This window comes from Phascolarctos cinereus, unplaced genomic scaffold, assembly GCF_003287225.1.
Source record: "Phascolarctos cinereus isolate Bilbo 61053 unplaced genomic scaffold, phaCin_HiC Scaffold_2;HRSCAF=192, whole genome shotgun sequence".
Lineage (NCBI taxonomy): Eukaryota > Metazoa > Chordata > Mammalia > Diprotodontia > Phascolarctidae > Phascolarctos > Phascolarctos cinereus.
In genome coordinates this window covers 124,668,687-124,696,480 of record NW_027555625.1, presented here as the reverse complement: position 1 = coordinate 124,696,480, position 27,794 = coordinate 124,668,687, and the positions used below count along the sequence as shown (strand labels likewise).

The 27,794-nt window shown below is 40.7% G+C and overlaps 2 protein-coding genes across 3 annotated transcripts; one reads left to right on the top strand and one right to left on the bottom strand.

Annotated features, from left to right (window-relative positions):
* Window positions 1–16: 16 nt before the first annotated feature.
* TTI2 (TELO2 interacting protein 2) lies at window positions 17–11,697 on the top strand. The gene is made up of 7 exons (XM_020985292.2): window positions 17–1,152; window positions 4,400–4,586; window positions 6,172–6,264; window positions 7,189–7,376; window positions 7,470–7,613; window positions 10,181–10,340; window positions 11,549–11,697. The coding sequence occupies exons 1-7, from the start codon at window positions 557–559 to the stop codon at window positions 11,651–11,653; spliced, it is 1,473 nt and encodes a 490-aa protein (XP_020840951.1). The 5' UTR covers window positions 17–556; the 3' UTR covers window positions 11,654–11,697.
* On the bottom strand, window positions 11,212–25,262 carry MAK16 (MAK16 homolog). Of its 2 annotated transcripts, XM_078149570.1 has the most exons (11): window positions 25,150–25,234; window positions 22,982–23,360; window positions 21,792–21,841; window positions 21,593–21,702; window positions 21,418–21,482; window positions 21,026–21,177; window positions 17,063–17,117; window positions 14,660–14,734; window positions 13,693–13,815; window positions 12,827–12,892; window positions 11,212–12,595 (listed from the first exon to the last, which is right to left on the bottom strand). In XM_078149570.1, exons 3-11 carry the CDS (start codon window positions 21,794–21,796, stop codon window positions 12,407–12,409), a joined length of 840 nt encoding a protein of 279 aa, XP_078005696.1. In that variant the 5' UTR covers window positions 21,797–21,841; window positions 22,982–23,360; window positions 25,150–25,234; the 3' UTR covers window positions 11,212–12,406. The 2 variants fall into 2 exon arrangements, with proteins under 2 accessions (XP_078005696.1, XP_020840956.1); XM_020985297.2 differs by lacking the exon at window positions 22,982–23,360 and having other exon boundaries at window positions 25,150–25,262.
* Between the last annotated feature and the right edge of the window lie 2,532 nt (window positions 25,263–27,794).

Below are 27,794 nucleotides of genomic sequence, written 5' to 3'. Positions count from 1 at the left end.
TTCGCTGAGCGCGACCTCATAGCCGCAATGCCTGTGCTGAATCTGGGAATTCTGAAGTTTTTAATAGACGAAGTCCCTTCCTAAGAAGCTTTTATTCGTTTTCATTTTCATCTGATAAAGATAAAAAAGAAAGACGACTCTACGATTGGGGTTAATTACATATGTAAATATATTCGAACAGAGACTCCGCCCCCTTGCTTCTCTCCTTCCCGGGGAAGAGGCGGGGCTGAACCTTGCGACTGTACTGGAAGAAGCAGGCCTGGTGCTTTACGACATCGCTATTCCATGCCCAGGTGCCGGAGAAGGGCGTTCACAGTAGCCAAGACCCCGACGAAAGGTGTATACCGCTGTCCCAGGCCTGGAGCAGGGAAGATGAAGATGGGGGAGTTCTCTTCTCCTTGGCTGAACTAGGGGGAACCTGATCTTCTTTGAACCCCTCCTGGCCTTACCCTAGATCTGGAGTTTCTTTATCCTTATTTTCTGGCTGGTTAGGTGCGGTGCTGCTTCCCGCACTCCGTCCCGGTATCTTCTGGCCACAGCCCCGCCCCCCCGCAGCATGGAGCTAGACAGCCGCAGTGGACCCTCCCCTGGGCAGACCTTCTCTGGCCTCCTGCAGCGGCTCACTTGCCAGGGCGCACTTGGCACGGAGGGGGCGGCCCAGGACCCAGCGGTCCAGGAGCTGGACTCCCTGATAGGAGCAGCGGATTGGCCCGCGCTCTTGCAGGGGGACCCCGGGATTCCCCAAGCGCTGGAACAGGTGGCTCGAACTCTGTGCGGCCAAGCAGCCCCGCCCAAAGAAGAGTATGCCCGCGGCGCCCTGGCAACCCCCGCAGCAGAGCGAGCAGCCTGCATCGGGGCTGTGTTACTTGGGCTACTGGAAAGAATGGAGGCTGCTAAAGGCTTGCTGGGTCCGTCGGGGGTGATGGCCGCGCTGCGCCCCGCCGCCCCGCACATCTACATCTTCTCGGTCACTCACTGCCAGGAGCACACGTGGACCAGCCCCGAATCCCAGAAAGTGGCCCAAGAGGTGCTGGCCTTGCTGCTGAGAGTCACCGACTGTGTGTCAGTGGCAGAATTCCTCCGAGGAGAAACTGAGGACCAGGCAGGCATGTTCACAGCGGTGATGAGTCTTCTCAAACCAGAGCTGAACAAGTGAGTTTGGCTGCATTTTAGCATCTTAGAAGCTTAGATGGAAAATCTGGGTTCAAATTCAGGGCAAGTCACTTTAAATTCTGTTTGTCTCAGTTTCCCAACCTGTAAAATTGCATAATCATGGCATCTACCTCCCAAGGTTGTTGAGGGTCAAATGAAATAATTGTCAAGGGCTTTGCACAGTCTCTGGTGAGGGACTGGTAGGTGGCAAAGTGGATAGACATCCAGGAGAAAGCTGGGCCTGGAGTCAGGAAGACCTGAATTAAAATTCAGCCTCAGGCACTTAGCTGTGTGACCCTGGACAAGTCACTTAACCCTGTTTGCTTCAGTTTATTTTTATCTGTAAAATAAGCTGGAGAAGGAAATGGCAAATCACTTCAATGTGTTTGCCCAAAAAACACACAAGGGTTATGATGAGTGTAAAAGTTGACTTGAAGCTTAACATCAAAAAGTCTAAGAACTGGTCTTGTCACTTCCTGGCAAATTAAGGAAATTGAAATGGTAACAGTGTCAGATTTTATATTCTTGGGCCCAAAGATCACTGCAGATGGCATTGCAGGTGTGAAATTTAAAGACACTTGCTCCTTAGAAGGAAAGCTATGACAAATCTGGACAGCAGAGACATTGCCTTGCCCAGCAGTGGATGACTGTGAGAGATGGCTTATTAGGCAAGCTGAGCACCCCAAAATAGATGCTTTCACGTTATGGTTGTGGTGAAGACTTTTGAGAGTCCCTTGGGCAATAAGGAGATCACAGCAATCAGTAATTAAAGAAATTAATTCAGGCACTTCACTGGAAGGTCAAATACTGAAGCTGAATCTTGAATGCTTTGGCCCACATGCAGTGAGAAGACAGAACTCATTGGAAAGTCCCTGATGTTGAGAAAGATTGAAGGCAAAAGGAAAAAGGGAAAGCAGAAGATGAATGATATGGATAGAGAGTGTCATGGAAGCAGTGAATGTAAACTTGAAGAGACATGGAGGGATAGCGGAGGACAGAAGGGCCTGGAGTGCTATGGTCCATGGGGGTCACAAGACTGAACAACAACAAAAACTGCCTGGTGCTTAGTAAGTGCCACATAAACATTAGCTATTCTTTAAATATGTGTAGAGGGGGATAAAATGAGATGATATAGGTAAAGTGCTTATAGAGATTCACAAACGCAAATGCTCAGCGTCAGAAAGCTAGTATGAGACAGAGCCAGGATTCAAACCTTGGTCTCTCCTTGACTCCAAGTCTGTGCTCCTTTCTGGATACCTCATTGTTTACCCAGAGGGCACTGAATTAGAAGTGAGGGAAGGGAAGGGAAGGGAGTTAAGCATGTAGTGATTACTATATGCCAGGCACTGTGCTAAGGTCTTTACAAAGATTTCATTTGATCCTCACAACAACCCTGGTTGTTCTTATTACTCTTATTACTACCATTTTACAGATGAGGAAACTAGGGCAAATAGAGGTTAAATGACTTGCCCAGGGTCACACAGCTACTAAGTGTCTACATCAGATTTAGAAATGTAGGTTGTTAATATTTTACAGATGTGGAAACTAAGGCTCAGTGAAGTTAGTTAATTTTTTTTAATTTATAAAATTGTATAGATGCCTTTTGTTTTTATGTAACAGAAAGTTCTGAAAGAGCTATCCATCTCCTCCCCTTCACCCCACTAAAATCTCCCTTGTTACAAAGAAAAAAAAGTTTTAAAAAACCCAGAGATACAGTGACCAAATCAGATAGTGTATACAGCTTTATGTACCCATAGTCCTCCATCTCTCCTGCAAAAGCAGGAAAGTATGTTATCCATTCTTTTTCATTGATTTTCTCAGCCTGTTTCAGGACAGGAATAAAACAAGAAGCCAGGTCTCCTGATTCCTTTCCTAGGCTGCCACATGAAAGAGGGGTTAGCTTTATTCTTCTTGGGCCTATAGAACAGAAGAAGGAGTGTTGGATAGAAGCTTCAAAGAGATTGCATTGATATAGGTGGCTCTAGGATGAGGAACTTCCCTCTATCTATGCAGGTTGACATCTTCTCTGCAGTGTTTTAGAGTTGTCTTGAGAGTTGAAGTAACTTTCTCAGGGTCACAGCCAATATGTGTTCAAGACTAGAATTGGTCTCCCTGCCCCCGGGTACTGTTCTCCAGCCACTATGCTATGACTGCCTCATGAGGAAAGGAAAACTTTCTAACAATTCATCTTGAGTACATGTCCCCCTCCCTGGAGGCATGAAGCTCTGTCTAGAAGACTGGTCAGGTAAATTTTTTTTGCTCTAAACTCATAGTATGTGCTATTTGTATCACTAGTGACACTAAATCATATCCCTTTATGACATAGCTCTTATTTTCATTTTTGCATTATTATTTAACTCATGTGCTGCTATTCATTCATCTTCACACAGCAAATATTTGATCAAAAAGTATTTTGAATTTTGTTCTCCCTGGCATAATGTACTCATTCTCCAGGTTTGAAAGATTACTTTAGAATTTTTGATTAAAGCTATTTCCATTATTTGTAAAAAAAAAAAAGGGAGACAGAGAGAGAATTTAGGCTACAGAATGTCCAGACAAACACATTTAAGGGGAAAAAGAACTAGGGTGAAAGTGAAATAAATTCATATTTTCAAGGTGTAGTCATAAAAAGACTTTTTACTTTTCTTTCTTTTCCTAAACTGAGGCAGGGTGATGAAGGCTGAAGAACTAACTGAAGAAGGCTGAAAACAGTGGTACAAGACTTTAGTTCAGATCCTCTTTCTGCTATCTACTAGCTCTGTGACTTTAGACAAGTCACTTTGGTCTCAGTCTCCTCATCTGTAAAATGGATTGGACTAGATGACTCTGAGCTCTCTTCCAGCTCTTGATTTGCAATTGCAAATGTATATAACAGAGCATTTGGTAATACAGGAAGGAAAAAAATGCAAAACTACGAGTTAATTACTCTATCCCCTTCGCTACTAGGGGAAAATGAATGGAAATTTCCTTAGCACTCTATATAGTATATGAACAAACATATGTGCAGCATGCAGGGGCAGACAATTGTAATGGACCAGTTAGTCCCCACAGCCAGTGCCACGGATAATTGGCCTTAGGAAGTGGAAAGATGCTGTTTCACAGAGCACCTGAGTTACTCAGGGAAGGTGTGTTAGAGGGAGGAGGAAGGTGCATGCTCTACTTGTCTCTGTTTTATTCAGAAATGGGAATAGTGTGTTTTACACGAAACCCTTTGGTTCTTACCACAAATCGATTTTTGCCTCTCCAGGGAATCCTGGAAGAACAACCCTGCCACCAAGCACATATTTTCGTGGACTCTGCATCAGGTCACTAGGCCCTGGCTGAGTCATCATCTGGAAAGGATCCTCCCTCCCTCCCTGCTCATCTCAGATGACTACCAGACTGAGAACAAAGTCTTGGGTGTGCACTGCCTCCACCACATTGTGCTTAATGTGGTAAGCAATTGCCAGGGATCACACACTGACCCCTGGACAGTTTTCTGTCCAGGTCAGGAGGATGCTTTAATGTAGGATGTAGATTGCAAATACCATTTTGGGCGATGTTGATACAGGTTGTCCTGAAAATCTTCCATAACAAGTCCTCAATGAGCTGAAGGTATTCCTTTCTTTTTAACATATATCTTGGGAGTATCAATGTGTGTTTCATTCTCACTACATGGGCTAACCCACCTCCTTATCTGGTCATGATATCTTTTAAAAATATCTTTTCATTATTTATTTTGTTAAATATTTCCTAATTACATTTAAAAATTTTTTTTCATTCATTTTTAAAAAAATTTTGAGTTCCATATTCTCTCCCTCCATGCTGCCCCTCCCTCACTCCTTGAGAAAGCAAGCAATAGCAAATTAATTACACATATGAAGTCAGGCAAAATGTATTTCCGTATTAGCCATGTTGCAAAAGAAAACACATACACACAAAAACAAGAAACATAAAGAAAGTGAAAAAAATATGCTTCAGTCTACACTCTGAGTTCCTCAGTTCTCTCTGTATGGATAGCATTTTTTCTCATAGGTCCTTTGGAACTGTTATGGATCATTGTATTGATCAGAGTAGCTAAGTCTTCCACAGTTGATCATTATACAATATTGCTGTTACTGCGCACAATGATCTCCTGGTTCTGCTCACTTACCTTTGCATCAGTTCATATGAGACTTCACAGGTTTTTTTGAAACCATCCTATTCATTATTTCTTACAGCACAATCGTACTTCCAGTAGTCACGATGTATTTTATGCTGTTTCTCCTGAATAATTAAAGGTCATACATTTAGAATCAAAAGGGACCTTAGAGATCATCTGGCTTATTCCTCTTATTTTGTATTGAAGAAAATAATGTGCACAAAAGTTAAGTGACTTATCTAACCAAAGGCTTCTTACTTGTTGAAGCCGAAGGGCCCAGTAGATGGAGCACTGGACTTTGGCACTCGGAAAGACCTGGGTTTGAATCCTACCCCAGGTACTGGCTGTGTGACCTTGGGCAAGTCAATTAATCTCTTTGTGCCTCAGTTTCCTCTATAAAATGAGGAGTGTGGACTGGATGACCACTTAGGCACCTTCTAGCTCTTGATATGTTTTTGCTATGAGATGAAATTTAAATAAGTGAATTTATTTCCCCGCCCACCTGATGTGTGGCAGTAATCACAAGTAGTACAGTGACCTGAAAGGATGCCAGCCAAATGAACTGGAAGTCAGCAGACCTGGGTTCAAACTCTGGCTGTCTATAATCTAACTTTGTGACTTTAGGCAAGGCATTTCTTTGGACCTTGGGTTCCTCATTTTTATATAATTAGGTCATGGAGTAGATGACCTCTAAGGTCCCTTCACCTTATGGCTCAGATTCACTATGGTTCTATAAGACAGAATCAAAACTAGCCTCCATAATTGTAGATTGAATAATCAGGCCTCGAGTAATTAACAGTTGACAGTATCCCTGTGGTATAGGAAAGGTACTTGAAAGGCTGAATATAACCCTCTGTCAGGCCCTCTTTCCTTTAATTGGGTTCTCTGTCTCATTGCAGCCAGCTGCTGATTTGCGCCAATTTAACAGATCCCAAGTCCTCTACCACGCCCTGTTCAATCATCTGTACACACCAGAACCGGATCTTATCCAGGTAACTTAACTTGCTTATAAGCCTAAATATGGATTTTTCAAGTGTGGAAAAAGATAGCATGAGTGAGAAGAAGAAATAACTGGCAGATGATTTACATTTTGGATTCTATTTATAGCTATTCCAGGTTATAAATAACTAAAAGTTGTTCCCATTTTGATTCTGCAAATCCAGTGAAAATGCCAACTAACTAGTGCAAACATGTAAATGCAAGGGGATAGCCACATTCCAAATTTTCCACAAAAGGCTTCCTGGTCAGACATTGGTCAGACACTGCTTTATCTCTTTCTTGGGGGCAGTTGGAAAGGTGTGATCATGTAATTGAAACAAAATTAGTTTTTTATGACTAAACAGATAATGATGAGAAATATTACCTTTGTTCACCCCACCTCACTTCTGTTTTTTGCAACTACTTAGACCAGATGTGGTGACCCACCCATCTAATCCCTGCTGCCAGGGTAGCTGAGACTGGTGAATCTTTTGAATTTAGGAAGGCCAAGAGACAGTAGGTGAGGCCCCAGAGCTGGGTCACAAGGTTGCCTAAGGGGATGGGGGAGAAGGAAGAACTGGCTCAGGGCTGAAACAGATCAGAGCTCCCATGCTGATCAGAGTGGGAAGGAAGGGAAGGGAAAAGAGAAGAGAGAAGGGAAGATGAAAGGGAAGGTAAGATTAGGTCCTGGATTTGCGAGAATAGTTGCTCTGCTGCAGTTTGTTACAAACCAGAACCATCTTGGATCCCTTCGAGAGGTTTTATTCAACTAGAACTTTCAGAAAGATCTTACCGTGAAACTTTTCTTAGACCCATAGCATGTGCCCTCAGGACAACATTCCTAGAGCCCTCCTATGTTCTGTGGAATATCCCCGCGTGCCAAGAAATAGGAATGGATAAAAGAAGGCTTTTGGACACCTTTCCTTCTCACGTTTCAGGCAGTGTTAGAGTGTCTGCTGGATCTGTTTCCTGTCCTGGAGAGGCCGCTACATTGGAAGGCCCCCGAGCGTAGACCCACTGGTCCCTGTGATGATGTGCTACAGTTGATCCTGACCCATATGGAACCAGAGTACCGCCTCCTCCTTCGAAGAACCTATGCCAGGAACCTGCCTGCTTTTGTACAGAGGTGAGCCCCTGGGCTCCCTATCTGCCTGCTTTTGAAGCCTTAGTTGTGATGTTAGTTATTACTGTTATTGTTCACAATGTTTCTCATTTTCAGGCTGGGGATCCTGACAGTGCGACACTTGAAAAGACTGGAACAAGTGATTATAGGATACCTGGAAGTCTATGATGGACCTGAGGAGGAGGCCAGGCTAAGGATACTGGAAACCCTTAAACTTACCATCCAGCATTGTTGGCCAAGGTATGAGAGCCAGAAAGGGGCTTTTTTTTTCTTATTCTCTTCTCTTTTCTAGGAAAAGCCTAATTTTCATCTCCTTAGAACTGTACCCAGAAATGTCTAGAACTTAAATAATTCAGTATGTGCCACTTAAGAGTTTAGAATTCTTTTAAATGCTTGAAAATGAGAGGTATTCAGGGAAAAGGTGGTCAGAGACAGAAGACATATCTGAGTTATGAGTAGGAGGTCCCATTTCCATGCTGACACTGGCTACCTTTATTTCTCTTCACTTGACACCAAAGGCTGCCCCTCTCTAACCACCCATTCTCTTGAAAGGCCCAGTCATACCAAGAGTAGGGGTCATAGATCTAGAGCCAGAGACATAACAAGTCACTGAGTCCAGCTTCCTCATTTTATAGAATAGAAAACAAGCACAGCAAGGTCAAATGCCTTACATGGAGTCACAGAGTCTCCTCTGAGGTAGGACTGGAACCCAGAGCTTCCTGACTTCTAGTTCAGTTCCCTACCCACTGTGTCATATTCCTAATATTCCTAACCTGGGCCCAGTTGAACAGAGGACCCTACACTAGACCCACACAGCCAACCTTCATTGGGGCCAGACCTGTAAGCTGTTTATATTGGTATTCTTGCCTTCAGGTTCCCTCTCAGGGTAAAAAAAAAAATGACATGATTAAGTGAGAGGACAGACCTATAATAACATGAGATTATGGTCTTTACGGCTCTTCCTTATTAGTGCTGAAGGGATTCAACATGAGAGAACAGTTGTGGAATCAGATTAGTCAAGGAAGGTTCCAGAGGAGTTAAGGCTTGAGCTGGACTTGGAAGGATGGAAAAGATTTAATTAGGGATAGGAAAGAGAGAGATTCCAGGCTTAAGTAGTGGATTAACAAAAGCACAAAGGAGGGAACACATGGATGGTGGATATGGAAGACAGGTGCATGTAGGTGGGGAAGCCAATATGGCTGGAGCAAAGGCTACTGTTTGGGGATGGAAAAAATGTTGGTGAACTCTTCATTCCAGACATGAGTTAGGATATAAATCAGTAACTGAAATCTGTATGTACTATTAAAGTTTGCAGAGTTTACATGCATTATCTCATTTGGTCCTTAAAACAAACTTGTGAGGAAACGGTTCTCCAAGGTCAAGTGCTTTGCCTCAGCTCCCACTGCCACAAAGTAGTTGAGGAAGGATTTGAACCTAGGATTTAGTCCTAGTCTAGCAACTCTTATTCTGTTAAGTCACTGTAGGTTTTTGAGGGAAAGTCTTAGAAAAATAATGCTAATTGTTTAAGAAAGATTAGCCAGGCTGTGTGCAGGATATGGATGTGTTTTTAGCTAAAGCATGGATTTTTACTGATGTTACTATGAAATGTGAAATATAAAATTTTTAAAAAAATATTCAAACATTATTTCCCTCACCCCAGCGTCAAATAGCTACTCTAACACTGGTAATAGTGGTGTAACAGAAATAGCAGAGGTTATCAGAGGACCTGAATTTGAATCCAGACTCTGCTACTTTGTGACTTAACCTTTCTGAGTGTGCATTTTGTTGTTTTATGAAAGGAGGTTGGATTAATCTAGGGTCTACAGGTCTGTGGATTTATTTCAGGGGGTCCATGAACTTAGGCGGGAAAAATAGTCCATTTATTTTCACTAACTGAAATTTATCATTTTAATAATGAATTTTTAAAAATTTAGTGAGTAGGCTTCACCAGCCTGCCAAAAGGATGCTACATACATGAACCCCTGGAAGAGATAATCTTTTTTTTTTTTTAGTGAGGCAGTTGGGGTTAAGTGACTTGCCCAGAGTCACACAGCTAGAAGTATGATGTGTCTGAGGCCGGACTTGAACTCAGGTCCTCTTGACCCCAGGGCCAGTGCTCTATCCACTGTGCCACCTAGCTGCCCCTGGAAGAGATAATCTTAAGACCCTTTTCAGCTCTAGATCTGGTAGAGAGACTCTCCTAATACTGAGATTTAGCAGTTACTCATTCCCAAGCCAGGGGGCTATCAGGTCTAACAAAAGAGGCTGGTTTGACTTCTCTTGGGCTAGGTTTTGGGAACTGTAGGCCACATATGAGAGGCCTATAAGGTAACAGAAAGAACACTGAACAGTCAAGAAACCTGGGTTCTAATTGTGGCAATGTGTCAAACTAGCTGGGTGACCCTAGGCAAATCACTTACCCTCAGTTAAGCCCCAACAGTTAAGCCCTCTTTAAAATGAAGCATAGAGAACAGTTAATAGGGAACTAGGTGGCTCAGCAGATTGAGTGCTGGGCCTGGAGTCAGGAAGACCTGAGTTCAAATCTAACATCAGATAGTTACTGGCTTACCCTGGGCAAGCTACATAACTTGTTTGCCTCAGTTTCCTTCTCTATAAAATGGGGATAATAATAGCACCTACCTTGCAAGGCTGTTATGAAGTTCAAATGAGATAACTGTAAAGCACTTAGCACAGTGCCTGGCACATAGTAAGTACTATATAAGTGTTAGCTATATTATTATTCCAATCTTAATATTCTATGACTGACAAGTTTGGTCACAACTGCTTTCTTACATTCCTGGACTCAGGATTCCTTGCAGACTAGAAATCTTCCTGAAGACCCTCCTAAAAATGGTATGTGATGTGGTGAGGGACCAGAGTCTAACACCTGAGCCTGTGAAGGCAGCCCTGCTGAAGGAGGCCAACTGTCTTACTCTCTTGGACCACTGCTCTTCTGGGCAGGTGACGGTAAGTAAAAAATGGCCCCTAAATGCCATCTCTGGTGATGACACCTAGGACTGATTATAACCTGCAAGATGCTATTCAGGGATGTGTATATTACTCACCTATGAATAACAAGTTCTGTTGTCAAGTTCTGGCCCCTTAATCTCTACTGCTCCAGGGAGTACTTGAGAAAGTTCAGCTCTGTGACTACCCTAATTGTAGCTGCTCTTCCTGCCCCTCTGCTAAAGCTGAATATTTTGAATAATGGTAGAAGACAAGGGATTAGCAGAAGGTATGGCTTGAAGGAATACACATGAGAACTATACAGAACCTAAACGCCATGTAGTTACTATATGAAAAGGGTAGATATGAAAATGGAAACATGTAAACACTTTTGTTTGCTTTTTAAAGTAGTCAAACTTAGAAATAAAACTGTGGATTATCTATAAACTGGCAAACTGTTTTAAAACCAGAGCTGCATGTGCCCTCAAGATACATCCCCCTTACAAGTTTTCATAAATATGGCCAGTGCTAGTAGCATTTAGGAACTCCCTTCTTTACAAACATTGAATATCTTAGGCCAGAAATTAAAGAGGAGTCAGTCAGGCCACTTTCCCAACAGCAGATTTTTCCTGGGCCTGAATGGAAGAGAGACATTTTGAACAATAGCAATTTACAAAATTTAAACACCATTTTTTTTGATTTTCAATCGAGTAATTTTTCTTTAAGGAATAAACATATGTCACCAAGAGTAAATATAAGCAGTCATGGACTCATTAGGGCTGAGCAGGTTGAAATTAATGTAGTGTTATACATTCTACTGATCTGCTCCCGTGGAAAGGTCGTTGGTTGGTTACAAGGTAACTTCTCAACGAAGTTTCACTCAATATCTGTGTGCACTTTTTTTGTTTAAAACTTTATTAACCTACAAAAATCTCAGAAAGCTGGTGGTAGTGTTTGTCATCATTTGTGTATTCAAATTCTTGCATGTTAGCCGCCAAACCTCAAAGTGATTTACATGATTCCTGCTTCTGTCCATAAGGCAGCAGAAAATTCCCAAGGTATGCGTCCACGTTAAATCAGAACCTGTTCTGACCAGTCCATGAATGACTCGATTAGAATGTCATTTAGTTCTTTCTTCCTACTGTGGGTGAGATGTTTGTAGAAGAGGAGAATCAATAAACCAGAGTAGATGAAAACATCAAAGTATGACTTTTTTTTTTCTGTTTCAGAGTCTGCTAGCCAAAGCCGTCCAAAGTTGTAAAGATGACAAGGTACTAGATTGTATCAGAAAAGTACAACAGCTTTCAGGAATACCAACTGAAGCTGGAATGTAGACAGATACGCTGCCTTTAAAAAAAAATAAATATATTTTTTCTTATTTGAAGATAAAATGTTACCTTTCCTTCATCATCCATCAACCTGAAGAAAAGGAATCCTGTGTCTTCCCTGTAGTTTGAATTACAAAGGTAGTTTCAGGAGCAGAAAGATTTCCCACTCAATACGAAAGGGACTGGAAATAGGGTGGCCTGTTTCTTTTTTCCCTTTAACTCCATAGGAGCAGGGACCAAGAAGAATAAAAAACATCTTAAGCAAAAAGGAGTGAAATCAAGGGTGGCTAGGTGGCACAGTGGATAGAATGCCAGGCCTGTAGCTAGAAAGACCTGAGTTCAAATCTGGCCTCAGACATTTACTAGCTGTGTGACCCTGGGTAAGTCACTTAACTCTGCCTCAGTTTCCTCATTTGTAAAATGAGATGGAGAACAAAATGGAACTGCTCCAGTCTCTTTGCCAAGAAAACCCCAAATGAATCATGAAGAGTCAGACACGACTAAACAACAAGAGTGAAATCAAGTGGGAAATGATATGCCATTCTAAAGCGCTGGAATGTTTCTATCCACAAGCTTATCCCCAACCTGTGAGCATTCTCCAGCCCAACTGCTACTTTAATATCTGCCTCTCCCATGAAAATCCTGATCAAAGTTTAAGGTTTTCTCCATCCTTTCACAAAGAAGAAAAGTATGAGTATTTGGATGAAAACTGTGTGTTTAAAAACAAAGCCTTTAAACACACAAAATGCCTGAAGACAATCAGGCAGTCTGGGGTCTGGTCACTGTTTCTGTCTCCTGCTCATACTCTATTTCCACATAGGCTCGCTTTCTCTTCACAGGGCCTTTCAATGGGGCTTTGCCTTTGTGTTTGGCAGTAGCAGCCTTTTCTTCTTCATCACTGGATTTCTCCTCATCTTCTTCACTGGTAGCTTCTAATTTATCCATATCCTAGTAATGAGTGAAAAAAAAAATTACAAAGTGTAATTCCACATGCAGACTGACTATTACAAAGTGCCTTCCATCCCCTCCCACTATCTCCAGTGAGAGCCACACTATCATGGCTTATGCTCTAAAAATTGAGAAATTGGATATTTGTGAGTGTTCCTGTTCCTCTGAATATCCTCACATTCCATCTCTCCAACCTGCCATGACAGGCCCTCTTGTACCTATACAACTTACCTCAAAATCACTGACGTCACTCTCTTCCACCTCATCATCTGCCACAAATTCCCTTTTGTTCAAGTCCTGAAAGAGATCATCCCTTTTAGATCCAAAACACAACCAAAAGGATCGAGGCTGGCTACAGATGGCCAACATCTTTTATAATATTTCAAAATGATTCATTAAAAAATCCTCCCAGAGTAAAGCAGGATCTGGCTACCTTCTAGTGGTAGTCTGGTATTTTTATAGGGTCAACCAATTAAAGGAAGAAGCACAAGGTAAAAACAGTTTATACCTCAGGTACGTAAACCTAGTTGTTATTACTTGTTGAAATGCTTTCCCATTAACCTAACACAGATTCTCTTAGAATCAGAAGTAAACAAAGTAGGAAAGCACTCATTGTTAACCGACCAATAGAAAAGGCTCCCAAAAATGGTTACTATGTAGTCAACTTACATCAAATATTGTTCATAACAAACATTTTCTAAGAAACCTGCCAGGTGGTCAAAAACATCTACTTGCTCAACTGGCTCTTCTATTAAACTGACTTGCCTGGTAGATGAAGACTAAAACAATCTTGAAGGCTATACTAGGCCTGTACCTTCCACAAATTTAGGTACAACTTAGGAAATCTGTTTGGCTCTTGGTAATAGTTTCAATGACGAACTGAGAGAAATCATGCATCCATGTATCATATCAGCAACTGAATCATTACAGGCAAGGCAGGTGAATGATAATTAGCCATCAGTGGTAGCAGAAAAGCAATCAGAACCAAATAGTCATTTCTGGCAAAGAGACTGAAGATACAAGTCACTATGGTTGCTTATATGGAACTAGTCATAGAGGAGTCATGTAAATGTATGAAAAATGTCAACAAAGTTTACATCATCTTCTTCTTCCTCCTCTTCTTCATCTTTCTCTTCAGTGTCTGAGGTGTCACTTTCAACCTCCTGATGTTCCAAAGCTTTGTCAAAGGCATGAATGGGGAAGTTGTAGATGTCACCATACTGTGGAACACAACATACAAATCTGGCTTTAATCACAACAGGAAAAAATACCTGGAATCCCACTTTCTAACAAGCAATTACCTAATCATTCCTCCCTCTTCCCAGTGCTCTATAGGTATAAGGTTGTAGATGGTATATGTTAATTAACCTCCCAGTGGTCCAACATCAGACTCTTAAAGTGCCCCTTACCTTATTTTCAATACTTCAAAGCAAAAGAAAGAAAAGGAGCTAGGAAGGCTTGAACTTATGGGCCAACCTGTTGAGTTGCCCCCTTGTGGCTAATTATTTCTATGAAGTTGAGTGTGATGTACAGAGGAATGTACAAAACCAGTTAAAATTTTTTTCTTCGGAGAAGCAAGAGGATAGAGTGGAAGCCATGCCAGTATAGTTTTCAAAAATAAAAATAGCAATAATTAATATCAAATCAAATAAAAAATAACTCCCATTTACAGTATTTTATGGCTTAAAAAGCATTTTCATTTTTCACATGATAACCCTATGAGGGAGTATGTAATACAATTGTTATCCATATTTTACAAATGTGGGAACTAAGGCTCAAAGAATTCAAGGTATTTGTCAACAGTCATAAAATCAGTATTAAGAGCTAAGATTTCAATTCAATTCAATTCAATCCTGACTCCAAATCTTTTTACTACACCCATAAAATTCCCTCTATGGAAGACACTAAAAAAACCAGTGGATTCTCTTCTACCTTCTCATAATCAAGTCCCTCTCCCCCCTGTAAATGCCCTCACCAAAAAAATTAAAAGATTCCCAATTTTCACTAGCAAGGGAAACAGTCTAAAAAAATTCGATTATATACCCCCGTTATCAATTGTCTTACCGTATCTTGTTTTAGCCTCTCCAATAATTCCTTTTCTATTGCATTATCTAGCTGAGCAGCTATTAATGCTTTTTCCTAAAAGAAAAAAAAATATTGCATCAATATAAAGAAAAAATTAGCACCTTCAAATCTGAAGAACTATAAGATTTCAGCATGAAAATATACACGTTCTACTATCAGTAGTTGCATTAACCAACAAGGAGCTTCCTTCCCTACATTATCCTATAAAATTGTCTCAATCATTTCTACAAAGTTAACACCAATATCTTTAGCAAATATCTTTATTATAACATTGTAAGACAAATGTGGAAAAGCCATTTGACATGCAAAGAGCTCTGCACAGGACTGAGGAGTCCAGAGTCCTCAACTTTGTAAAGGCTAGGAAGAGTCACCATTAACATTAATGTTCTAAAAAATCTAACGGTGCTAAGGAATACTAGGAATTAGAAGCTTTTACATAATGATCTGTTTTCACAAAATTCATCATCCAAAGGAAAGCAAGGCCCTTCTAGTTTCATTCTCTAAATGACTATTTATAAAACATATTTTTAACACATTGCTAGTGGGAGGGAGGTTTATTGCTTATCAGAGTCAAACTTTACTTGAGTAAAAGAAAGACATCACTGGAAAGGTGACTTAAAGCATAGCAGAAAGGATGTAAAGACAGAATTCACAGGCCTTATGCCAATGCTTGAATTCCTTTTCCCTAAATTTCTACACTCCTCACCTCTTGCCTGCCCATCTTTATCAATCTTCAGCCACCCTTCAGCTCAATTTTATGGTGTGCCTACTATATTCAAAACACTGATAGCAGTAAGACAGGATCCTTGCCCTTAAGTAAGATTAATACAGAAGAGACAAATACAAAATATTTTAAATGAATAAAATTAAAAATATAATACAAAGAAGAGAAAAATATAAAAAAAACCCTAAAAGGTAGATTGTGTTAAGTGATAGATAAGAGGTACAATGTACTAACTAGTACTTTAGAATTCAAAGAAAGGAGTTAAGATAGATTAGGATTTGGATAGATAAGAGATGGACAGCTTGGGCAAGGAAGTCAATGGGGGAAGTAGCATGATTGTTTAAAAAATGGTGAGTAATTCAATTTGATTTGAACAAATTACACTAGAAAGAGAATGAGAAGAAAAAGCACAGGGCTCTGAGGAATATTGAGCTGTCCAGTTTGGTATATAGAGGAATAATGGCAGACATGGCCAGAAAATTAAAGCTACCACACTGTAAAACAACTATATTAATGAGATTTATGTTACACTTTAAAAATCTACAAAACAAATGAATTACTCATGAGTCTCACAGTACAAAGGATGAACTGAAGTTAGAGATACTGTAAATCAATTAACAATCTACAATAGGCTTGGCTAAAGGCACAGGGGGACCTGAACTAGAGTGGTGGTAGAAGGAATAGGAAGGCCAGAAAATGTGAGAGAGAATGTGATTTTACTACTGATGAGATACTGTGGGAGAAGCATAACTTGGAAGAGACAAAACACCGATGCCATTGATAATAATAGCTAGCATATAAATACTGCTTTAAAGTTTGCAAAGCCATTCATGAATATTACCCTGTTTGATCACCACAAGAACCATGAAGTAGGTGCCATTATCGCCCCCATTTTACAAATAGAAAAACGGAGGCAGGCAGAGATGAAGTGACTTGCCCAGGATCACAAAGCTACCAAGTGTCAGAGGTGGGATTTGGACTTAGGTCTCCCTGACTCCAGGTCCAGTGGCTCTATCTCTGGGGTAACAGAAATAAGGATAAAAAGAAATAGTTTGGGGGATGAAACAAGATGAGTGAGGTCAGTTTCAGACATGATGGGGTTGACATGCTGGTGAGGACACCAAGCTGGAAATAAACTGGAGCCTGGGAGAGAGCAAGCAGTCAGGAATGTAGCATAATGGTAACTTTGAACTGTTTAGTATAAAAATGCCTAATAATCTCCAAAGGAGCAAACAATCCCAGAACAAACTATTAACGTGGTTTTCCTTCTGGTTTATTCCATATATCCTAAAATACCAACACTTAATATGGGATGAAAGCCATGGGACAATAACCTTGGTATTACAGAAAATATGTTTTATCAACACTATGGGATGAAGCAATAGTTCTCTTTTTTTCTTTCTTTCTTTTTTTTTGCTTAGGCAGTTGGGGTTAAGTGACTTGCCCAAGGTCACACAGCTAGTGTCAAGTGTTTGGTCTGAGAATGGATTTGAACTCAGGTCCTCCTGACTTCAGGGCCGGTGTTCTATCCACTGTGTCACCTAGCTGCCCCAATCATTCTCTTTTTCCAGACAAAATCTGAACTATGGGCAGCTCAGAGGCAAAGCTAATCAAACCATTCTCAGAAGTCCCTTCCCTGTGCCTCAAAATCATTTTACCTCTCGTCTTTTTTCACGCCTTTCCACCTTTTTGCTCAAGGGAACAAGTTTCCTCCTATAAGAGAGAAACACAAATTAATTAGGGAAACAACATCTTCTTCTACAAATTAGGGAAACAGCAAATTTTTCTACTCTCTTACAGAATGAAGGAGACAAGGGCTGACTCTCTAGGGCCTGGCCCAATAGACAAGTCCACAACTTCCACAGAGTCCCATTCGAGTGCCTCAATGAGGCCTGGAGGTACTCCTGGGATTTTAAGACTATGGTAACAAACACAAACTCTGGCAGGTTCCACTGTGTCATAAAGGCTTGAGGTTTCGAGCAAGGATCATATAAATGTCTGCAGTGGTGCTGGTAGTAATAATAGTGATAGTAAAGCTGAGAAATTTGTTCAGTGATCAAGAGGTGGACATTACTGGAGAACCTGAACCCATCTCAATCAATCTTAACTTTCTTTCTATATGTGAAATATGAAGTCAAAAGAAAGTTGTAGTTAAATGAAAGGATAGATCAAAGATTCTCTTTGGAGAGGAAAATAAAGAAGTTGGAGTTTGATTCATGGTACTGTATACGTAAAGATAACATGAAATATCTTTTTATTAAACATGCCAATCATCTCATTGTGCACTGACTGTGATAAACATTTGCAAAAACATAATCATGAAAATAGTTGTACCTTATTCTCTAACATGTTTTTAACCTGGGGTCCATGAACTTGTTTTTTAATATTCTTATAACTGTTTTTCAATACAGTTTGTTTCCTTTGTAGTCCTATGTATTCTATTTTATGCATTTAAAAACATTCTGAGAAGGGGTCCATGATATGAAAAACTACCTTATATTTAACTACTTTTGTACATATTTGTATTTATTCATTTTACGTTTATTTTGAATACATTTAATTCTCCATCATTAAAATGTAAGCTTCTTGCAAACAGGGGAGGGGGCAAGAAAAGGCAAATTTTGGTTGAAAAGAAAGAGAAGAAAGGGTAAAAGAGTAAAAGGAATACGCTAAGGCAGAAAGGAGAAAAAAGGGGGCAAATAGCAGGATATCTCTCATAATTGGGGTACATAAGAAGGGTATAAAAACATGAAGGAGAAGGGGAGTGGCCATCAGATGAATCTCACTTTTAAATGAAATAAAGGAGGATTGAACTTACACATACACAATTTGTCGTAGAAATACATCAAACTCAAAAGTAAAACAAGTATGTGAGGAAGAACAGTGTTAAGAGGAACGATAATAAAGGGGAGAGAATAGTCATATGCAAAACAAACTTTAGAATCCTGAAAGGTGATTAAAAGGCAAAAATTTTAAAAAACAAATTAATGGAATCCAAGGGGGGGTACTCCTCAACTAAAGAACAGCTAACCACACTATATTATATGAATATAATGTCATATTGTTGCACCATTAAAATATTGGAAAGGCTCCTGAGAAGTATAGATTAATGCAAAGTGAAGTGAATAGAACCAAAACATTTTTTACAATGACAACTCATACACTGAAAAGAAAAAAAAAACTCTGAAGCAGTAAAAAACTTCTATTAAGCAATGATCAACCAAGTCTTGAGAGAATCTATGATGAAGAATGTTACCTACTTCTTGACAAATGACAAAGAAGTGATGGACTCAAAGTATAAAAAAAGACCTAAGTTTTAATTATGGCCACTGTGCAGATTTGTTTCGCTTGACTATGGTCATATGTTACAAACATTTTTCTTCTTCTCTGTTTTTAATTTGGGGTGTGGGAGAGTTGAGAGGAAAGGGGAGATTAGTAATAAGGATGGACAAAAAGAGGGGCAATGGAACAATTTTTAAAATGCAAAAAAAGAGAAAAGGAAGGAAGCACAAAAAGGGCAGGTGTTAAAGTAGCACTTGAAATTACAGACATATTTAAAAAACTATGAAACGGTGACTCATAATTTCATATACAATCCTATTTTTAGTTCTGCTACACATGTGGAAATGTTCTTTTTTGGTGTTTAAGTTCAGAATTTTAAAACAAATAAAAAGAAGAGATGGAGAGAGGGTGAGACAGAGGTAGAGGGAGAGGGAGGGAGAGGGGGAGAGAGAGGGGGGGAGAGAGGGAGAGAGAGAGAGAAAGGGTTTAGAGAAGAGTTTTGGAAGAGGGAGGGAGAAAGAAAGGAGAATCTTGAGACTATGCAAGCATTAAATAACATCACAAAAATACAAGTAATTAATTAATTATATCCTGACAGAAAACAACTAGTTTCCAATATGGGAGTAATTTCCCAATCAGTTGGGTATAGTCAGATTACTCTACCAAGTTTGAACAAATATCAGAAGAAGATATGTTTTACAAATGACACAACTCCAAGCTCAGATTTTATATTTTGTTGATTTTTTTTTAAAAGGGAAGATAATGGAGAAAATAAAAATTTCACTATCACCATTTTCCTAAGTTAGTTTAATCAATTTAAATCAACCTGCAAGAATAAATAAAAAGAGCCTAGAAAGCAATTCAAAAGAGCGAATCTTCATGTCAATCAGAACTAAAGGCAACACTGGTTTACGATATAAACTCATTTCTAAAATCTTGCAAAGGAGAGTGCCAAAAGATTATGAGCTTTCTTATTAAGACAGTAAAAAACAATGGTGGGGAAAAAAACCAAATTTTCAGAAAACCTGGCAAGACATCCAATTAAGCCATTTATCTTGAGTATTTAGAAATGGAACCTGAAGGACAAAAAAGTAAAATGGAAAAAAAACCTATCAAGATTGCCACAACATATTATATATCCTCTCTATTAAATAACAGTGGATCCACCACAACTGGAAACTAAAATTGTAGTCCTTGATGAATAAAGAAGTAGAAATGGCACTAAATTAAACAAAGATGGGAGGAAGAGCAGTGGGACCAGACCAAGTACACAGAGTAGGCTCATGCTAGAAATAACAGAACTCTGAGGGTAGTGAAGGAGCAATTTTCAAGATACCTGAAGGAAAGGATACCAAATGCTTGGAAAAAAAATATGGGCTTATTACTACAAAAAAAAATGATCCAGAGAATATTAGTAACTAGCTATATGCCTTTCTCAATTCTGTTGCTGTTCAGTCATTTTCAGTTATGTCCGACTCTTCATAACCCCATTTGGGGTTTTCTTGGCAAAAATTCTAGAGTGATTCACTATTTCTTCTCCAGCTCATTTTACAAATAAGGAAACTGAGGCAAACAGGGGGAAGTGACTTGCCTAAGGTCACACAGATAGTAAATGTCTGAGGCCAGATTAGAACTCAGGAAGGTGAGTCTTCCTGACTTCAGGCCTGGCATTATAACCACTTTGCCACCTAGGTGCCCTTCTCAACTCTACAAAATCTTTACTAATTTTCCTAAGATGAATGCTTTGGTGAACAAAGAATAGGGAATTTTCTATGAAAGGCTGACATATCTGCCATGTTGAGGAATGCCGGTTAGTCACTAAAGTGATATTCTTAGAATAACATAGACAAAGGATGCTAGTAAGGCTAGTAGCTGATGCCTTAAAAAAAATACTGTTTCCTCACTAGCATTTTATTCATTCATTCATTCATTCACTCATGGCTAGGCAATGGGGTTAAGTGACTTGCCCAGGGTCACACAGCTAGTAAGTGTTATGTGTCTGAGGCCAGATTTGAACTCCTGAATCCAGGGCCGGTGTTCTATGCACTGCACCACCTAACTGCCCCCCTCACACTAGCATTTTAAAAAGTGTAATAATCGTAATCATTTTTCTATAGTTTTTGCAATGCAATGCTTCATTGCAAAAGGTACAATATCTTGGGAATCTAAAAACAAATAAGCTGTTCTGCTTCAAGTCATTTCCCTTCGTCTCTTTTCAATAACTTGTCAGAAAAGACTACTTAATGCCAAGGCCCAAAGGTTTCAGAAGGCTGAAGATGCTCACTGGAAACACAGTGAATCAAGAATCAAAAAGAATGAGGGGGGATCACAGCACTTACTGTCGCTTTAAAGTAAGTTTACGGATTCGAATCAGGTACTGGGTGATCTTGGTGAACCGCTGTTTACATTTGTGCCGAAGGAAGCGAGGCCAATAAATAAGATTTTCATCTATTTGCTCCAGAGCTTTCTCATAATTCTTACTGAGTCGGACCTGCAGAACCAAAAAAGAAACTTAAAAGTGGGAATGGAAAATGGAAAGCTCTTTTTTTTTTTATGGCCAATTACAGTTTATATCAGGAAGGTTCTCAAATGATTTTTCACACAGATATCAATTAAACGAAGGCATTTCAAAGCACCTTGCTAAACCCTAAAAAGGGACTAAAATGATTGGGGTAGGCAGTAGGCAAAACAGGCACACAGCTTCTCTTTCTTTTTCACCTCTAATTCTTACCCGTTCCCACAAGCGCCTAGGAAAAGCTGCTCGTTCTATCACCTTCATATACAGGTAGCACTGACCTGAGAAAGAGAAGAGTGTGTGCCATTATTATTGTGAACACTTACACCTAGAAGAGGTTCACAAAAGCTTATCAGGCAATCCTTTAAAGAAGAAAAAACTGGGTTCTTACCTTTCTCTTCTTTGATGGTAGCATACTGGCTGTTTGCTAATGGGCAGGAAGAACGGTTGCATAATCCAGTGAGGTTATATTCATTTCGACAAAAGTTCTGGGTCTTGGTTCTAGGGGGCAGGAGCAAAGAGATAGTACTATGAATTGCTAGTTTTCAACTAGGAAACCCCTCAACCAAAATTAGAAATTAGATTCTTACTTCATTTTGTAAGAACAGAACTGCTTGTTTCCAAGCACATCCCAGATAACCTGCAAAGACAAAAGGAAAAATACCCTTTAGTAGTTAACAGACATAAACACATAAACCCTGACTTACAGAAGAAAGCAGGCCTGGAGAAACATACTTAGAGACGATGAGAGATAGCATGATATGGTGAGTAGAACTGACCTAAGAGTCAGAAAAGCTGAACATAGGTGTACCATTAAACTAGATATATGACCTTGGGCAAGTTACTTTCCTTCTCTAGAGATAAATCTATAAAATGGAGGGTCAAGTTCTGTGGATCCTTACAGCTCTAGATGCTGTTCCAAGATGTAATGAAGAAGCGTTTGGCCATGGCCTAATTTTTGACGACAGAGAAAAACTGTTAGTCTGATTTCCCCAACCCGAAGTCATTATCACAAGCCAAACTATGATCTGAGGGATGTATTTTTTATAATTTGTATGTATAGGAGAGTTTCCTAAATTCAACAACTTAAACATCAACAGGTATTTAGCATGCATCTACTGGGTACAGAACACTGTGGTAGGGGCTGCACAAAATACAAAGTTCGTGCTCTCATGTGTTTATATACACAAATAATTATAATCTAAAATAATACATAAGCATATATGTAAATAAGGGGAAAATTTCTTTGATTTCTGCATAGATAGCTTAGATGAGAGAACTCTTTATAAAAGCCCATTATAAAAGTATTATGAAAAACAGTATTATTATTAAAAAAGGTATTATAAAAACATTATAAAAGTATTATAAAACTACATTAGCACCAAGGGTAAATGCTGGGGCATTGCTCCCAAAGCATATAGAGGATAACCGCCCAAGACTGCATAGCTAACATCATAGGCAGAGTATGAACCTAGATCTTCCCAATTCCAGCACTCCATTTACTACACCACAATGCTTCAAATATATAGGGTACAAATCAAGTGCTATTTAAGGTCCTAAGAGGGAGGAGTTGGAAACGGGAAGGATACATACTGATGATGGGAGGGCAGAAGAGATAATTAGGGAAGGCTTCATGGAAGAGGTGGCATTTAAAATGAGCCTTAAAGGATAGGCAGGATTTAGAATCACAGATACCTGGCCAGTGTTCTTAAACCTTATTCCCCTCCCCCACCCCACCCCCAATACACACACCCATACTCCATAATGCAGCTACAATGACCTACGGCAGTTCCTTGAACTTCATTTGCCTACTGTATGACTTTGCACTGGATATCCTTTATGCCTGGAATGTTCTGCTCACATCTCTGCTTTGTAGTTTTCCTTGCATCCTTCAAGACTCAGATCAAAGCCCACCTTCTGCAGGAGGCCATATCCAGGACACCTACTCCCTCCAGCTGCTAATGCCTTCCCCGTTCAGATCACCTTCCATCTTCTCTGTATATATCTTGGATGTACATAAGAATGCAGGCTTCATAAGGGCAGGGATTATGCAGCATAGGAGAGGATACAAGGAATGCAGGATTTGGTGTCAGATTAACTCTCAGTTCTGCCACTTGCTAACTGTGTAACTTCAAGCAATGCACCTTCAATATCTTTATCTGAAAAATAAGAGAGTTGGTCTAGATGACCCCTAAAGTCCCTTCCACTTCTAAATCTAGGACCTCTATTTTGTTGTTCTTCCTACCACCCCACAAAGTACAGGAGAGGTCATTTCCAGATACCCTGTAGACAGCAAGCAGAAAAGTGTGTTTTAGAGATAGCAAATATCATAGCAAATATAAACTAAGGACATCCTGAAAGAATAGCAACAATAGTTAGCATTTATAAATATTATCTCATTTGATCCTCATAACAACCCTAGGAAGTAGATGCTATTATTATCCCTATTTCACACATAAGAAAACTGTGGGAGAAAGAGATTAAATATCTAGCTCAGGGTCATACTGCTAGTGTCTAAACTCCGATTTGAAGTCCAGTGCTGTATCCATTGTGCCACCTAGCTATCTGGCAAACAAAAAGTTCAAATTTCACACCTTAGGCAAAAGGGAAGGATAGAAGACTTTTAGCAAAAAAAGTGGCATGGCTAGATTACTCTGGCAGCAGTAAAAAAGATGAAGTGGCAATGGGGAAAGAGTTTACAGCGATCTAGCTGGTGTAGTGATAGTACTGGGCTTGGAGTCAGAAAGACCTGAGTTCAACTTCAGTCTCAGACACTTATCGTCTATGTGATCCTGGTCAAGTCATTTAATCTGTCTGCCTCAATTTCCTCATCTGTAAAATGAGGATAATAATAGCACCTACTTTGCAGGGTTGTTGTAAGGATCAAATGAGATAATACTTGTAAAGTGCTTTGCAAACCTGAAAGCACTATATAAGTGCTAGCTATTTTTATAGGAATACCAGCATAGCATAACATTAAGAATAACAAGCATTTGTTAAGCATTCTTTATGTACCAAGAACTGTACTTGGAGTTTGAAATACAAAAACAAAAAAGAAACTTGTCCCTGCATCAAGGTCATCATTGGGTTGATAATCCAACGGCCTGAGTTTGAATCCCAGCTATCCCATGTACCTGTGCAACCTTAGGCAAGTCAGTTAGCCTCTCTAGGACTCAATTTCCTCACGTGTGAAATTGGCTGAGTTACCTTCTAGTGTTAGGTATATAAAATATGTCCAGTTAGGAGGATCCAAGCCTCGGATGATGGCAAATAAAAGCCAAAGATATTTACCCCCTATCTCCTCAATACTGGTACCAAAATAAAACACAAAATGAACACCAACATCAGTGAAGTTCACTTAAAAGCTCACCCCAACAAAAATAACTTCCAAGTGTTAAGTTGTATTTATTCTTTAAGCCTACAATTTCGGGGGGATTTCTCCCCTTCTCTCATGAAAAGGGGGAGGGGGGAAATAATGAACAGGTACAGTTAAACACTCGGTAGAGCAGATAGGGCAGGAATCAGGAGTCTGCATCGTTGGAGCGAACAACCAGAATATGAGATCACAGATCCATCTGAGTCCTTTTATTTTTCCTATTTCCTCTGCCTCTTTCTCTCCGTCTCTCTTACAAAGCGAACAGTTTACCACACACTAGTGAGGCTGCTTCTACCCTGACCAACGCGAAGGTCGGAGGTCGGGGTCAGAGGTCGAGCCCGAGGAGGGGACATGGGGCAGGGTAGGGGCTGTGAGCAGCGCTCCCCGGCCCAGGGTCGGAGCGCGTGGACACTGAGCCTAGCTCTAAGGGAAGCGCGAGCCTCGGCGTGGCTTCACTCCGTGACTTGGTTTGGGATCAGCTGTCGGGTCCATCCCCTGCCTGGCACGCGAAAGAGACGAGGTCGCGTCTCCTCCGACGCCCCTCGGTCCCGGTGAAAGCCGGGAAGACTTACGTCATCTGACTGCATGGTGCCGGCCGGTACCGTTCCTCAATGAGCAGCTCCAGATGGATCAGGGGGTGGCCATGCACCGAAGGAGCTCCTTCCGGTGCCTTCGCAGGAAGTCTCGGGCCTCGCGAGAGCTGCGCGAGGTCGCCCGACTCCCGGGAGCGCCCCCTGCCGAGGACTCCTACGGTGTGCAGACTCAGTCTCCCGACTCCTCCCACCTGTGCGTGGCCGATCCCCCGGGTAAATTAGCCTAAAAGCAGGCGGGGAAGATGTGTTCCCAGCTGCAGTCCAAGCCCCCGAGGCGTTAGCCGCTCCAGGGTTCTCCTAGCTCCCAGATCACTACATAGCTCTTTCTGTCGGTTGAATGCATTTTCCACAGCTCCTGTTCTGGGCTTACTTAACTTTTCTCCGCGACCTGGAGCGTAGAAATGTGTGCCCAGTGATTGATGGAAAATGTGCCCTCCCCGCTGCGGGATGCCGAGAGCACCGTGGCTACTAAATCCAGGTTTTGAGTCCGGCTCTATACTGGCTGTGTGACCATAGGCAAGTCCCTGAACCTCTCTCACCCTCAGGTTCTTGGTCTGTAAAATGGCAATACTTGAATTTGCACTACCTCCTTCTGCGGGGTATTGGTGAGGGAAGTGTTTGTAAAACCTTGCAGCGCTAGAGGAGTGCTGTTGTGGGTTATTCCACTCTGTCTCTCTGTCTCCCTTGACCCCGGTTGTCTGCTCCACCACCACTCCCCCCGCGCCACGGTCTGTCTCTGTCTCTCTCTCTTGCTCTTTTTCTCTCTCTATCTTGGTATGTCTCTGGCTCACCTCTGTCTCTCATTCCCTCTTTCTCCTTTTCACTATCTCTGTCTCTTTCTGTCTGCCCCCCCCTTCTGACTGTTGCTATGTTTCTGTCTCTCTCATGTTCTCTCCTTGTCTTCCTCTGTCTTTCTGTCTTTGTCATTGTCTTTTTCTGCCTCCATCAGTCTGTCTATAATAGCTAATAATAGCTACCGGTTATAGCGCTTACTGTGGGCCAAGCACTTTACAATTATTAATCTTTTTTGAGCCTCTCAACAACCCTAGGAAGTAGGTGCTATTATGGCCCCTATTTTACAAATGAGTAAACTGAGGCATATAGATTAAGTGACTTGTCTAGGGTCACAGAGCTACAAAGTGTCTGAGGCCAGATTTGTACTTAGGTCTTCCTGAGTCCAAGCCTAGCACTCTGTCCAAGTTTGGCTCTCTCTGTCTCTCTTCTTTATCTTTTTCTCTCTGTCTCTCTGTCCTTCTCTGTCACTTGTCTTTCATTCTCTGTCTCAGTGGTCAGCAGAGGGCAGCATGTGGTTAAGCTTTCTTCAAAAAAAAAATCAGTAATTTCAATAGAGCTGAAAAGAGAGACAGTGAGATTTATTGATTCCAAGCTGTTCCAGAGAAATGAGAGGGGAGGAAGCTTGATTATAAGAGGTCTAAGAGAGAGTGAGATATCAAGGTAGAAACATTGAGTGTAGATCTTCTATAAAGTATGACCAACCTTTTAAAAAAAGAAAAGGCTCAACCTTCAGTCACATTCCAAAACTTTGCATTTATCAATAAAAACTTACTTGGTAAGTTTGGTAAAGAGGAGGAAGATGAGAGAGTAGCTGGAGGCACCAGAAGAGTCAAAGAAATGCTTCTTTAGGATTGAGGAAATCTGAACAGGTCTTTAGGGAGACAGGAAGAGATCTGTATTTGAGGCAGAGGCAGAAAGACAGAGACAAAAAAAAAAAGAGAGACAGATGTAAGAGAGAGACTGAGACTGAGACTGAAGGAATGTATAAGAAGGAAGGTTTGGGGAACAAGGCCCTAGAGAAAATGAGGGGCAGTGAACTCCAGGGTACAGGCAAGATTCACCTTAATGAGTCTTCTGTAAATGGAGTAAAGGAAGAGGCAGTGATGATGCTAAGTAGTGTTAAAAAATGGAGAAGGGGGACTGAGGAAACTCATTTCTGACCTCAGTCTTTTGTTGTTGTTTTGGTGAGGCAATTAGGGTTAAGTGACTTGCCCAGAGTCACATAGTGAGTGTTATGTGTCTGAAGCCAAATTTGAACTCAGGTTTTCCTGACTCCAGGGTTGGTGCTCTATCCACTGCCCCACCTAGCTGCCCCCCTCAGTCTTTTTTTTAAAGCAGATTTTTATTGATAATGTTTTTACCTTACATAGATTTTCCCATTCTGTCCCGATTCCTCCCATCCCAAAGAGCCAGCCATTCATTATAACAAAGAAATTAAAGAAAAAAGAAAAGAAAAGAAAAAGAGAAGACAAAATTAGGCAAAGCCAATCAACTTCCCACTGAAAAGTAATGTCAGAGGTAGGACATAAACTAAGGTTTTCCTAGCTTTGAGACTGGTTTTTTTTCATTTTCTATTACAGTTACTTAGGTATGTGTCTAACCCCACTCCTTCTAACCTCAGCTGAGGACTTTATCTTATCTGTTTAATGATTACCCATGGACAAAGATTTCCATCCTCCTTAGCAGATGAGCCTCATCTCTAGACTGGCCCTTTAATAGCAGACAAAGTCTTTCATTGGGCCTCCTCTATTCAAAGCTTTCCTAGTTTGGCATCCCTAGTTGCATATGATCCAGGACTTGTGATTTTTTTTCTTTATACCACCTTCTCT